Below are 13,293 nucleotides of genomic sequence, written 5' to 3'. Positions count from 1 at the left end.
AATAAATAAACTTAAATAAAATGCTATTAAATGCTGCTGAAGTTGAAAGTGAAATTCTGTGATAGTTACTAAAAATTATGACTGTTTACTGTGACGTAAGGTATTGCTAGAATGAATTTTACACAAGTTTATTTTTGGTCATTTGCATTGTAATAAATGGTGGAGAGTAAAGCACTTGTAGGAAACATTTGAAACCCTGCAATTAATAAAAATTTCATAAAACAAACTCGGATTGAAAACTCTAGGGTTATTTTCCTATTTTCTTATTTGTTGTTGTAATTTGGACATTTCCTTTTATTTTTTAGAGTTAGATCTCTATGGGGATATACTGGCGTCATCAAGAAATGTATCGTTGTCATTAGAAAATGTTGCCTTGAATCCTTCATTAAAAAGAACATCCAGTTTGAAGAAAACTAAATGTTCACCCTTGCTAGATTCTGGTAAGCTGTTACATTAAATTAAATGTAAAGACTGTTAAAATATATGGATACGCAGAGTAGGACAGTTCCAAAATACAATCAGGTTTAATATGACTTATTTGTATGATTGATTCTTCTGAGATGATCTGGAAAATTACTACTGTGGGGGTGGATGTGAAGAGGATTTGAATTCATCACTGCCCCCTTGAAACATTTTTCATCTAAAATCTGTTAGGAAGATGTTTGCAACACAAGGGGCTTTTTTTTTTCTTTGCTTAGACATTTAAATGATGTAATGTATTAATGACAAATTGATTCTCTTCCAACATCTTCTCTCTCCAAGAAAAACATTTCTGGGTACATTTTGTCACTCAGCTGCCTTTAAAATAACGCCGTAGAAATCTTTTCAAAATAGACATTTGTACTGATGATGGTCAGAAAATTCTTCAGAATTTCTCAAGTGGCTCTTTAAGTTTTACTATACTATGTCTTACTGCGCTGTACTTCAGCAAGTTGTACATCTGTTTTTACATTAAAAAAAATCACTACTAATTTGTGTTTATGACTGTGTGAAGTGGTAGTTGTATAAAAAAAATATTCATATGTACCGAATGATTGAGGATGTAGCTGGGAAAACCGTCTTTTTGAAAACCTGGTCACTGATAACAGCAATCTAAATACACCTCAAACTTCTTTTATTTTTTTTATTTCCTTCCTTTGAATGGATCGTTTTCTTGAGATTATACAATTATTTGATACATTTTGTGACTTTGCAGATGAAATTTCTCTTGGGCCACGAGGACGCTATAAAGAGCGGACCCCATCAGTCACTCATAGTCCAGAAATAATGGATCCGTCAGAACTGCAGCCCTTTTCAAAACCAGAAACGGCACTGACAGAAGCCCTGGTACTTTTAGCTGATGATGACTGGTAAGTACAAACATCTATCTACAACCTGAACGTAATGAGTAAGGCATTTATTTTCATATCTTCCTTTTAAAAATACAGCAAAATGAAGATAACATCAAAAATGAAGAAGGGTCGCAAGTGATATATGAGAAAAGAAAATAAAGTGTTTTTTTTTAGTCCAAATCTAAATTAAGCTGTCAATGCTATAAATTGAGGCCTAATATCTAAGCTTTCAGAAACTTTTGGAATACCTGCTTGTCATTTCTTGTGAAATATAAGGCTTCACTACTTCTCTGACAAAATGGGGTAACAGTACCATTGCCTTTTGTACTTTGCGAAGGAAAGTAATCCTTTAACTGCCATACTGCAAGCTGTGGACAGAATTAATGGGAATAATTTAGAGAATATTATCTTAAAATAGTCCTACAAATACATTAGAAGGTAGACTGACTTTGAAAGAATTTCCCATGTTATGTTATTGCTTTATTTTACAATCTCACTTACTATTTGGTTCCTTAGAATTCTGTTTGTTGTTTTTCTTTGTTTGTTTTAATGAGAAATTTGAAAGTGTTTTGATTTTAAATGTTTTCTTTACATAGGGAGAAGAAGATTGAAGGTCTGAACTTTGTTAGATGTTTGTCTGCCTACCATGCAGCTATTCTGACTGTAAAGCTTCATGAAACAAGTCTGGCTGTGGCTCAAGAGGTTAAATTTTACTAGCAGAACATTTACTGGCTTATATGTGTTTATATGTATTTTATAGCTCTGAGATACACTAAAGTGAAATGGTATGTTCATCTGTGATCAGTTTTCCTCTGTTGGACAGTCTCAAAGGGATGACTTTGTAGTTCAGCAAAGCAGCTCTCATACTTCAGATTCCAACAGTTTATTTGATTTGCTAAGAGACTGGAAAAATTTACATCATAATTTTCAAATATTTTTGTACGTATTTTTATTCTTGCACATTGTAAATCACATTAGAAATGTATTGCTCAGTTGCTTGTAAAGTTATTTAATACTTAGAAAGGGAAACATTAAGCTTTACTTATTTCTAAATATATTTTATAAACATTATTCATTGTTTGTTTGGGTTTTTCCTGTGTGCAGGTCAAGAATTTACGCTCAGGTGTTTCTCGAGCTGCTGTGGTCTGTTTAGGGGATTTGTTCACCCACCTGAAAAAGAGCATGGATCAAGAACTAGATAATACAGTAAAAGTCCTTTTGCACAAAGCTGGTGAATCCAACACATTTATAAGGGAAGAGGTAGACAAAGCACTGAAGGCTATGGTTAATAATGTGACTCCAGCACGTGCACTTTGTTCTCTTATAAATGGAGGGCAAAGGTAATAATTACAAAGACTTTATAAAGAAATAACTTGTGAATAGATTAAATATGTCAATTATAGTCATTAAAAAATCCAAATATAACAGAAAATGTAGTAAGTCAGCTGTGCAAAGCTTCTGCCCAGGACAATGTTTGTTATCATAAAAGTAAAATGTAATCCCCATGTTTGTTTCTCTACATTAACTAAGAAGTTGGCTGTCGGTTTTGGAACTTGGTATGTTTTCCAGTGGTTTTGCAAGTCTTTAGTAATTTTATTCAATGTTAATATAATATTCTTAAGAAATAGAATTAAGAAATGCTGTTTGTCTTTCTAATAAAGCTCACCTAGCATTCTCATTTGCCATTTGTTCTGCGATCAAATGCCTGTCTTCAGTCCTTCAGCACTAATTTTTCTTTAGAAACCTGATCTACAGCTTAAAATTCTCGAGCTGCAACCATCCTGGCTGATTTCATGTTCTTCTCTAGACTTGGCTGGTTAATAAGTCTTTTTTTTGTCTGCATCTCGGTTTCCTTTGCAGTGGCGGTGACCGTTTATTTTCTTGTCTGCTTCAAACACGACAAGCTTCCATTTCTGGTTCCATGGTTTGATTCTAACCTCTAGCTGACTTCATGCTATGTTAGAAGTTAAATTCTTGTCTTACACTTTACCTGTTAAGTGTGTTGCTTTGTTCTTTTTATATCCTCATTGCTTGTAACAGAAATACTTAATCAAGCCACTAGGCATTTCAGCGTACTAGCTGTATACCTACTTGTATCTGATCTCTTTTGTATCTGTCATCGCTTAGATAGGTAAGAATTTCTTGTAACCTATCCTTTCCATTAAATATTTTAGATTTTGCATTATAAATCAATCCTTAGATTTACTGTATAGCTAGAAATCCTGAGAGTGAGTCTGAATTCAGAACTGCTATCCAAAACATAGTTTGTTTCCTGTTTTGTTTCCTGGGAAGCTGGTTGTTCTGGAATGTATTGGTTCTGTCTCCTGAAAGCCAATGAAAACCATACTTCAGTTATGTGAACTTTAAACTGAAAGGCAAATACTACCAGCCTTGAGATTTAAATTATTTAAGAAACGTGCCTGCATGTAGTTACTTCTGGGAATTTAAGAGCAGCAGACAGTAATTGTGCGTTGCTTTATCTCAGAAGCCATACAAAATAGTCCAGCCATTACTTGTTTAGGCACTCCCATCACTTTTTCATAAATCATTGGCTAAGCAATACTCATGATCATAATTGGTGAAATCTGATCTCCGTATTTTCAGTGGCAGATTCAAACACTGACTATCCTTATGAGACCTATACAAATTTGAACCCTCCACTTTGTGTACTCAGATACATTTTCAGATACATAAGGCATCAGAACGATCTGAACTCTGAGTCTGAATATAGCATTTGAAGCAGGGATTAATTTCTTCACAGCTAAGAAGCCTTCGGTGAAAACAGTGACTGAATCATGGAGTACAGTATGTTTTTAATGCATGACATCAGTGGATGGCCTAAATAGCACTGTGAGTTACAAATTCTCTAATACTGGCTTCAGGAAACTCTGGCCATATTAGCAGCAAAGCCCACGTGGCATGTATGGAGCTATCATCTCTAGAGGCTGTAGCAATGAATATGACAATTATCTTGCAAAGTGGAAATTTGGGAGAAAAGTGATACGTGTCCTCAGGACAGAATGGACAGGTTGTGATTGATACAGCTGCATAACTACAGAAAAGATATATGTTCTGAATTTGTCTTACACTTTTCTTCTATTCACTACAACTATTCACTTCAAGTTAGCAGGTATGCATTACCTGTTTTTTATGGTTCAGAAGACCTTTTAAAATTTACATGTTTTCTCCTAAATACATTTCAAACCTACTGTGATCATAAGTATTATGCTTGCGACCCTGAGTGGGTCTATATACTGAGTCTTCATCACCTACAAGTTGTTTTTGTCATTACCAACAAGAATAATTAAAAACGTTGTTTGCTTTTATGAGATACTGGACAACTGCTGTAAACTCACCTCAAGGAATAGATTCTTGACTCATGATCATGATTCTAGGACAAGAATTTTTAACATCATGTTTCTATGTATAAATTATGCTTAATTCAGGGTCTGACATGCATACAACAAAATTTCCTATTTTGCATGAGCAGCAGGCAGAGGCAGTTGTGGGGAATGGGGACTTGCATGGTTTTGTTCAGTCAAGTCTTTAAACCTCATAGTTGTTGTTTTCCTGCCCGTACACACAGTAGGAAGTAGTCTGGTACTGTTTCCCTTCTCCCAAGCTCATGAGACCTGTGGCTGCCACACAGACAGAACAGCAGGTACTGAACTCCAGCCAAAGCTAGTCTGAAACTAGGTAGCTCCGTAGCAGCTCCGAGCGTAGCACAGAGCTTAGCGTGCTAGCTGCCAAGCGACTGGGGAGCTTTTGCAGCCTCAACTGTATTCTGAGTTGTCACATTTTGCAGTTTTAATAGACCCAGATAGTCTTTGTGCAAATTGAAGCTACTTTGTGCAACCTAATCTAGTGATATCTTTATGTCTAATGAGGCCATGATAATCTATGGAACCACAGAAAAATAAAATCTTGCCAAAACAGAACACAGCCATTCAGGAGGAATGCTGGGTGTTCGTGTCAATCTGAAATGCTGGGGAGGCACTAGTGTGGCTTACCGAGTCAGTTCTTTTCCTTAGCTCCCTTCTTTAAACTTGTTTTTCCTTGTGAATGATGAGCCATACAGTTGCCTCATTTACTGTGCAGTAAAACTGCCCCTAAATTCCAAACATGAAAATAAAATTGGAAAACTCTGGATCTGCAGAACTGCATGCTCTGAAAACATGTGGGATCAGCAGGTACTGCAGAGTTATATACACCATTAGTTTGCTGAATGAGTTTGAAAATTAATTCCAGGCCTTCTCTGATTTTCATCAATATAGGTATTTAATGACTTAATTTGACAGACTTCTGCAAGGTTTTTTGAAGTCAGTAGAATGCTGCTTTATTTAATTCTAAATTGATATAGTAGATATGGGGTTTGCTTCTGAGCACAGGGATTTGTTTTTTGTAAAGTTGGTGGAAAGGACTTGTGGTGAGCTTTCTAGAGTATTTCACAATTATTTTTAAGAAAATTAGAAAAAAAGTTCTAAAAGCAGAAAATGACCAGTTTATTAGTTCAAAGGCTGCAGTATTCTGCAGTATTCCACTAGTCGTGGGTTATGCTAAAGAATAAAAAAGAATACTTGTAGACAGTATTTGGTAGAGCACATAAATACTGTTACTGACCTACTGTGAGGAGCTTTTACTAAGCAGTTGTGTTCTCTTCAGCCACCTGCACGCGGCGGTGAGGAGATGCACAGCCCAGCACATGTCGGATATTGTAGAACGTATGGGACCGGAGTGGATGCTGGCTGGAACCAAAGTTGTCACTGATAGGATTTTCCCTGCAATAGCCAGGTTTACACTGGATAGTTCCCAGCAAACAAGGTTAGTACAGTTGATAATTAAGATAAGCACGCTTGAGGTGGCTGAAACTTCTGCATAGCCCAGTGGGGGCCATTCAGCAGGGGCAGAGAATGGCTGTTAGGATAATGTGTGACGGGAACCACCCGAATGGCTCCTGCAGCCCTGCCCATCTTGGCAGTAGGAAGAAGGGATCAAAGGACATTCTCGTTCTGGCACCACGCACTACGTAGGCCACGCAGGGAATTCCAGCACTAGGATCCGCGCTGTCTGACTGGCAGGGCTTAAAGACGGCCGATACCTCAGCACTGGAACAGGAGGCTGTTCTCGGTCTTTAATTTGCTCAGTCGTTGATCAAGTAATGATTGTTGACCATAGTTTCTTTGTGGGAGGATGAAAGGGGTGTCTGGTTACAAACCCAGCAATCCTCCTGTGCTTCTGTATTTTGAAACTGCATGTGTCTAATTGTCCAAGAGCCTTACAGAACAAATCAGTGTTCACAGATATATACGTCACGGTCTGTTGCCCTGCAGGTATTATGGTCGAAAGATGCTTTTCAGTATGATGAATCATCCTGATTTTGATAAAACACTTGAAAAATATGTGCCAGCCAAGGATTTGCCTTACATTAAGGAATTTGTTAGCAATCTACGTCAAAAGGTATGTGGAAAGCTCTCGTTTAACAGGTGAGAAACGTAAACTTGTGCTAGTGATTGTTAAGCATGGACATTGAACCTACAGGGAATGGGAGGAGTGTGTTCAGAGGGAGACACGTAACACGTGAATACAGCACAGCAAGGTGGTGCTTGTTACCTGACCTATGCGTGCCTTTAATCGCAGAATTATAGAATCATAGAATCATTAACCCTTACAGATACACTGTGTCAACTGCACTTTGCTGCTATACTTTGCATGCCTCAGACTTGCTTCTAAAGAGCCTCCAGCGCTGCAGAATATGCCAACCATATTAATGAACGGTTTCATCTTTGTGCAGGGTTTGGGGGAGATGCCATTAGACACCCCCTCAGCGAAAGGAAGACGTTCTCATACTAGTATTGTTGGGCATTCAAGGTCATCATCTACTTCCAGAGATGCTCTCAGCATCACTGACAGGTAATGATCTCCCTGAGTGTTGTATCCTGTTAGTAACTGACCGCCAGGAGAACAGTCCCACAACAAGAAGAGAATATACAAACACTCACAACAGGGTTAAACATTCCCAAAGAAAATGGAAAAAATAACATGTCCCAATAAACTCTTTTAAATAGGATAATTGCTAATATTAAAATGGCTTTGCACATTTGGAAGTTAATTTGTTTACTGACTGCCTCTGAAAATGCACACAATACAGAAAACACTTGGGATTCATGGTAGGTCTGTGTCACCATCAGCTCAGGGTGTTGCCATCCAAACTCTGTACAAACAACATGCCAAGTACTAGCTGCAGTAAAAATGGTCTGTTTGTGCACTTGCCTGGAAAGTAAGGATTTAGTTAAATCCTAACTGTGGATGATGAAGACTTTAGAGCATACTCTCTCCATCTTTTGTTTTCTGTTTTGCCTTCTGATAGGTTTTCTATTGAAGTGAACAAAGAAACAGGAAAAAAAATGAAACCAGGCCAGAAAGTCTGTACTCGAGAATCTAGAGTTCATAGGGTCTGTAACTGCCTGCAGGTTTAAGGTGTACCTGCCACAGAGTTCTTTCACACACCATCTGCTATTCAAAATATTAATCAGTTCCAGGCTTGATAGTATATTTATGCTTTGGCATGTAAAACTACATGCCCATTTTCTTAGATGTCCTACTTGCTGCATTCTGCCAAAGACTCTTTAATTTGGGTGTGTTTAGTGGCCTGTGATACACTGGCAGGACAAGAATTGATGCCATCTGGCCTGCTCACAGAGCTAATCGGTTTGAACTTGGAAATGCAAGAAGGATGCTTATTGCCTTTTCCATCAAAGACTTCTCCTAGTGAATTAAGAGTGAGGTAGTGAATCTACCCAGACTGGTCTGTGAATACAGATGGACACGTGTGAATACTTGTGGTTACTTCTCTGAAATTCACATAGATTGGATTCATCAAGCTCTCCTTAGTCAGAAAAGCTCATTTAACAGAATGGGAGAATTTTTCTGTCCATTTGGTCAAGCTGCAACACTTTAAATTCTTCATAATTTAACTTCTGAAACATTTGAACTCCTGCTTAATTTATTCAGCAACACACAACAGTACTTCTCTTCCACATTACAGTCTTTCTGAAGAACTTCCAGCAGCGATGAAATTCCTCCAGCATCAATTACTGGTTAAGTAATTTGTTCCTGCTTAGATCTGAAACCTCATCATTGCACTTCCATTGAATTTCAGCCTTCTACTTCTACTGAAGATACTTTCCTTATGGGTGCTTACTTAGGCAAGAAAGTGATTCCACAGATTTCATAATCCTTTTCATGACTGTCTAATAAGACCAGGTGCTACAGAAAGTTTGTCTCAGAATCCTCTGTGAAGAGTTCTTAAATTTCCACCACAGCACAGCACACTGCTTAGCTGCCCCTCAGACTGGGGTCAGTGTTTGAAGTACTTGAGAAAGAAGAATTGAACTATATTAACTTTTTTTTTTTTTTTTTTTTTTGACGTGTTGATGTGTAAGGGAAGGTCAAACCTTGCTGCTGTGGTACAGAGCCATGAGGAAGCACAGGGCTGCTGCATTTCCTGGGTGATACACTTCCATGCATTGGGGTGGCACCTATACTAAGACTTCAGGAACAACAATTGCTAGCAGATGTTTTTTTTGAAATGACAACAAGAAACAAATTATGTGTAAAGTAAACCCTGTTCATCAGAAGATTTTTTGTTTCCTTTTGATATTTGCACTTATGTGGAAAGAGAATGTCTGAGATTAAAGACTCCTCTTTCAGCTTGGTTATGTGTTCACTGAGCAACCTGTTCCTTTTCTTTAGAGAGACTACAGAAGCCCGTGAAGTTACAAGAAAAGCAGCTCCTCGTAATTCAATAGAAAGTGAAGAGTATGTTAAAGACATTATAGGTTTATTGAATGCAAAAGACTTCCGTGATCGAATAAATGGAATTAATCAGCTGTTATCAGATACAGAGAACAATCAAGACTTCGTTGTTGCAAACATTGTGAAGGTAACTGTACAAAAACCTTTCATTTCAAAGGTTTTTAAAGTTCTGTCACAGTTTTCTGCTAAAAATCATGGCTTCCTCTTTCAATCAGAATATCTGATGAACAGGAAAACCTCGAGGAGAGGGTCAGGCGTGCTTAAAGAGGAGATATGCAGTAGGCATATCTCAGAGCTACAAAGGTAGTAAAGGAAGAAAATAGGAAGAAGAAGGTGAAAGAGGTTCATTAGAGATAGCGCACACGGAGGTATTTTCTGAATATTGTGTGCAGTCCTTCATGCCTCTGCGGAGAAAATATCAAAGTACTGGAACAGGTTATGAAGAGAGTAGGATCCCAAGATCTGAGAAACTGTAACTGAATCACAGACAGTTGCAAGTTCTGTCTGCTTCATGTATCCAGAAGGTGGGGAAGGGTCTTTAATGAGATACAACAGTTTAAACTAAGTATCTGTAAAAAGAGCCTGTCTTTAAATAGGTTCTTTCAGAGAAAAATACTAGGGTGAGGTCCAACAGTTGTAAATTAAGGATAGGCAGAATGAAAGCGAAAACAAGATCGTCTCTTAACAATGCAGTTTTCTGTGAATACGAAATACGGCTGTGAAACTTTGCAGTATTTTAACTGCGAATGTTACTGAAATATTGAAGATCAGATTCCTTTTGATAAGAGGTGAAGTTTAAAACTGTGAGCGTGATCTAGCAATTAACAGGAGATAGACACAGAATGAACAAATTTTAGGAGGTTCAGCCTAGATCTTCTGTGTGAAGGATATCTATTCCTAATGCCTCTGAAGGGGAAAAAACAAACACACTTTAGCATGTTATTGCATATGTTGCGGTAACACTTAGGGTTAATAATATAGAGCTTATATAATAATTATGATAACTGTCACTGTGTGCTATAGAAGACAGAAATTAAACATATTTCAAAGATACTACTGGGCATTCTTTTTGCTAAATAAAACTATGTCTTGTTAAACATACTTGCTTGCACAAAATATCAGTCACACTGAAAGTTACAGATAGTGAGTATGCCTCTTACATTGCACAGAAACGACTGAAGTACAGGGAACATTGGATACACTTCAGTTGTACACAATATAAAAACAGTGAGTGCTGGCTTACTTGCTCAAAAAATAATCCCAAGTATTTGCATATCAGAGCCATCTTTTGCTAAGATGGACAACTGAATTGTAACAAAAAAGCAAGAAACATAATATCCACCTCAAGTATTAATTAATTCAGACAAATGTTGTTTGGATGCTTTTTCAGATCTTTGATGCTTTCAAGCCTCGCTTACATGACTCAAACAGTAAAGTAAATCAGGTTGCTTTGGAGACAATGTACAAGATGATTCCACTGCTGAAAGACAATTTATCTCCGGTGATCAACATGTTGGTTCCTGCAATGGTAGACAACAACCTAAACTCCAAAAATCCAGGGATTTATGCAGCTGCCACAAATGTTATTCAGGCTCTATGTCAACACTTAGGTAATTTTCTCCCTCTTAATTTTGAAGAGTTTTAATTGCATTAATTACATTTTTAATTTAAAGAGTTGTTCTTTCCAATAATTTTCATCAAATTGTTACATTGTGTAATGCATCATTGGTTTTATTCTCACACATTTTAAAGCACACAAGTCATCTTCATATTTCAATAGGGAAATGCAGCTAGCTGGACTTGTCTCAAGCACATAGGTGGGTTTGTTATATTTGCATACCAAGTGTCTCATCATCCAGAAGCGTGTCAGACTGCTGAATCTCTTGAGCAGGTCAAAGGACTAGACTCTCGGAGATGTGTGTATGCCACAGCTATTTTCCATCTTCATCTCTTTTGTTAGTACTTTCAGTAAATGAAAATGCTATGTTTTACCAGACTAGGAGGAGCTAGTGCTTGTTAAGAGTATCTTTTAGGCTTTTATCCCCTAAAATAATATGTTGTGATTTTTGTAGTAAATACATCACAAGTAAGGTTCTTATTTACATTTTTCTATATCGTATTAATTTCCTGTGTGTTTAATTTTCTTCCAATTCTTAATGTGTTTTGTTCTTTGAATTTAGACAACTATTTGCTTCTCCAGCCATTCTGCACAAAAGCCCAGTTTCTGCATGGAAAAGCAAAACAAGACATCACAGAAAAGCTTGCTGGTAAGGTGAAGTTTTGCTCTGCATGTTTGCTTGTTTTTCTACCATCCTAATTATGCAAATCCATTATAGGATGGTGGTGGCTGCATATCTGCCACAGTAGATTGTGAGTGTTAACAATGCAATAATTTTCAGATTTCACCCCCTTCTAATGCAAATTGAAGCTATTACTGACAAAATAAAAGATTATATTTAGATACTCCCCCAGAAGAGGTGTAAACACCTTAAGCTTATCAAACCAAAGAGAAAAAGGGTTGTTTTGTGGTGAATTTCATTCTCTTGGAAACTGAGCAGCTTTATATTAAATTGTGCTGTGAGTTGGGTCCCCTCATGTCTCCCTCTGCCCTGTGAGTGACCATTTGTGTCCGGGTAGAGCCAGGGGCCCAGGGCCTCCTTCGCTTACTTGCTGCAAGTCCTGTTGCCTCTCAGCACCCACTCCCCTGTACTCCTGCCAGGAAGAGTGACTGCTTTTTTCTCTTCCCTAAGGCTGTCTCCTTCCAGCTCCACAATTTTACTGCCGTACCTTTTTACTTTTCATAGTTGGTTTTGTTCTCATTGCCCCAGGGGCTTGGTAACACTTCTTGGTGTTCTGTCGTAAAGGAGACAAGGTGCAAGCTGAGCTAGAGGCACCACACAGATGGCAGACTTCGTGATGGTCTGCTTCCTAAGCAGGTGTCAGAAGTTTAAAGACAAATGTTTTAGAACGTACATACATATTTTAATATTGGGGATTATTACTAGCAGTAGTGTTGGATTTCCCTTTGATGTTTTAAGTGAACAAGAGATGTCTTCATGGGCAGTAAGCTTGAACCTGGCTTACTTTGAGAGTAGTTCGCTGTGTAATAGCCATAACATTGAACTAAACATTATAGTGGAAGGTCTATTCTTGAAATGATCCTAAATGCATACTTTCAGAAAGTATTAATCACCAAACCTTTAAATTCTCTTGGTGGGATTTTTCTGAGTAGCTTGCATTACATATATCAGAAAAGTCCACACGCATCCTAGCACAAAGGCAAGTACTTGCCAATTAGATAGCGAATTAATGATGTAATTGTCCAAGTAGAGAAAACGCTTCATTGAATACACATACATTTCTAGTGTGAGGTTACTTTGTTCCTTAAATTCAAACACCTACTGGGTATTTCTGAGATGGAGGAGAATCGTAAAATATCAAATGCTGTGCGAGTGCATGGCGTGTTTATTTTTAGCAGAGAGTTAAACTCATCAACAGTTGTGTGAATTTTTGAGATGACTAAAGAGGTGTTTGTAGGGAAAGCCGGCCTAGTGAGGGCCACTCATTCTGCTGGCAAACGGCCAGGTTTTTGTGCCAGTGGCTCTGAGGAGACTCTGCTGTGTCACTCGGTGCTTTTAAACCTCCCTCAGAGCAGGGGGGTCGCTTCTGAACTGTGTTTTACAACAATTTCCAGCGGCTGCTGACGCGCTGTTCCTGTCATGCAGATCTGGTGGCGGAGCTGTACCCGCGGAAGCCGCAGGCCGTGGAGCAGAAGGTCCTGGCCGTGCTCTGGCACCTGCTGGGCACGGCGAGCAGCGGCGGCCCCGCACCGGGGGCCGGGGGCAGCATCCGGGCGGCCACGGCCAAGCTGTCCCGGGCCCTGTTCGCGCAGATGGGCCCCGTGCTGCTGGCACGCGCCGCCGCGCAGCCCCCGCACGTCAGGAGGAGCCTGGAGGAGGTCCTGGAGCTGCCGGCCTGACGGGACGGGGCACGGACCGGGCACCGCAAGGGACACAGGCGGAGCTGCCCGCGCGGGGCCGGCGGCTTTGGCTCGGCGCGGGGCGGGCGCTGTGGCAATAAAGGGCCCGTGGCGGACACAGCGCTGAGCGTGGCGCCCCTCAGGGATTGGGGGGGGAGGGGGGAGGGA

The 13,293-nt window shown here is 39.1% G+C and overlaps 1 protein-coding gene across 3 annotated transcripts in view; it reads left to right on the top strand.

Moving 5' to 3' along the window:
* TOGARAM1 (TOG array regulator of axonemal microtubules 1) overlaps positions 1 to 13,245 on the top strand; it is a 39,185-nt gene extending 25,940 nt beyond the window's left edge. For all 3 annotated transcript variants that reach the window (XM_084520974.1, XM_084520973.1, XM_084520975.1), the window contains 11 exons: positions 306 to 440; positions 1,196 to 1,349; positions 1,928 to 2,033; positions 2,436 to 2,671; positions 5,994 to 6,152; positions 6,662 to 6,788; positions 7,123 to 7,241; positions 9,084 to 9,273; positions 10,537 to 10,756; positions 11,327 to 11,413; positions 12,872 to 13,245. In XM_084520974.1, coding sequence (XP_084377100.1) covers positions 306 to 440; positions 1,196 to 1,349; positions 1,928 to 2,033; positions 2,436 to 2,671; positions 5,994 to 6,152; positions 6,662 to 6,788; positions 7,123 to 7,241; positions 9,084 to 9,273; positions 10,537 to 10,756; positions 11,327 to 11,413; positions 12,872 to 13,125 — 1,787 coding nt within the window. In that variant the 3' untranslated portion in view covers positions 13,126 to 13,245. The remainder of the gene's footprint in view (positions 1 to 305; positions 441 to 1,195; positions 1,350 to 1,927; positions 2,034 to 2,435; positions 2,672 to 5,993; positions 6,153 to 6,661; positions 6,789 to 7,122; positions 7,242 to 9,083; positions 9,274 to 10,536; positions 10,757 to 11,326; positions 11,414 to 12,871) is intronic.
* Positions 13,246 to 13,293: the final 48 nt, after the last annotated feature.

Source organism: Aythya ferina (assembly GCF_964211825.1).
Source record: "Aythya ferina genome assembly, chromosome: 5".
NCBI lineage: Eukaryota > Metazoa > Chordata > Aves > Anseriformes > Anatidae > Aythya > Aythya ferina.
The sequence above is the reverse complement of the archived record's forward strand: the minus strand, read 5'-3'. Positions and strand labels throughout refer to the sequence as shown.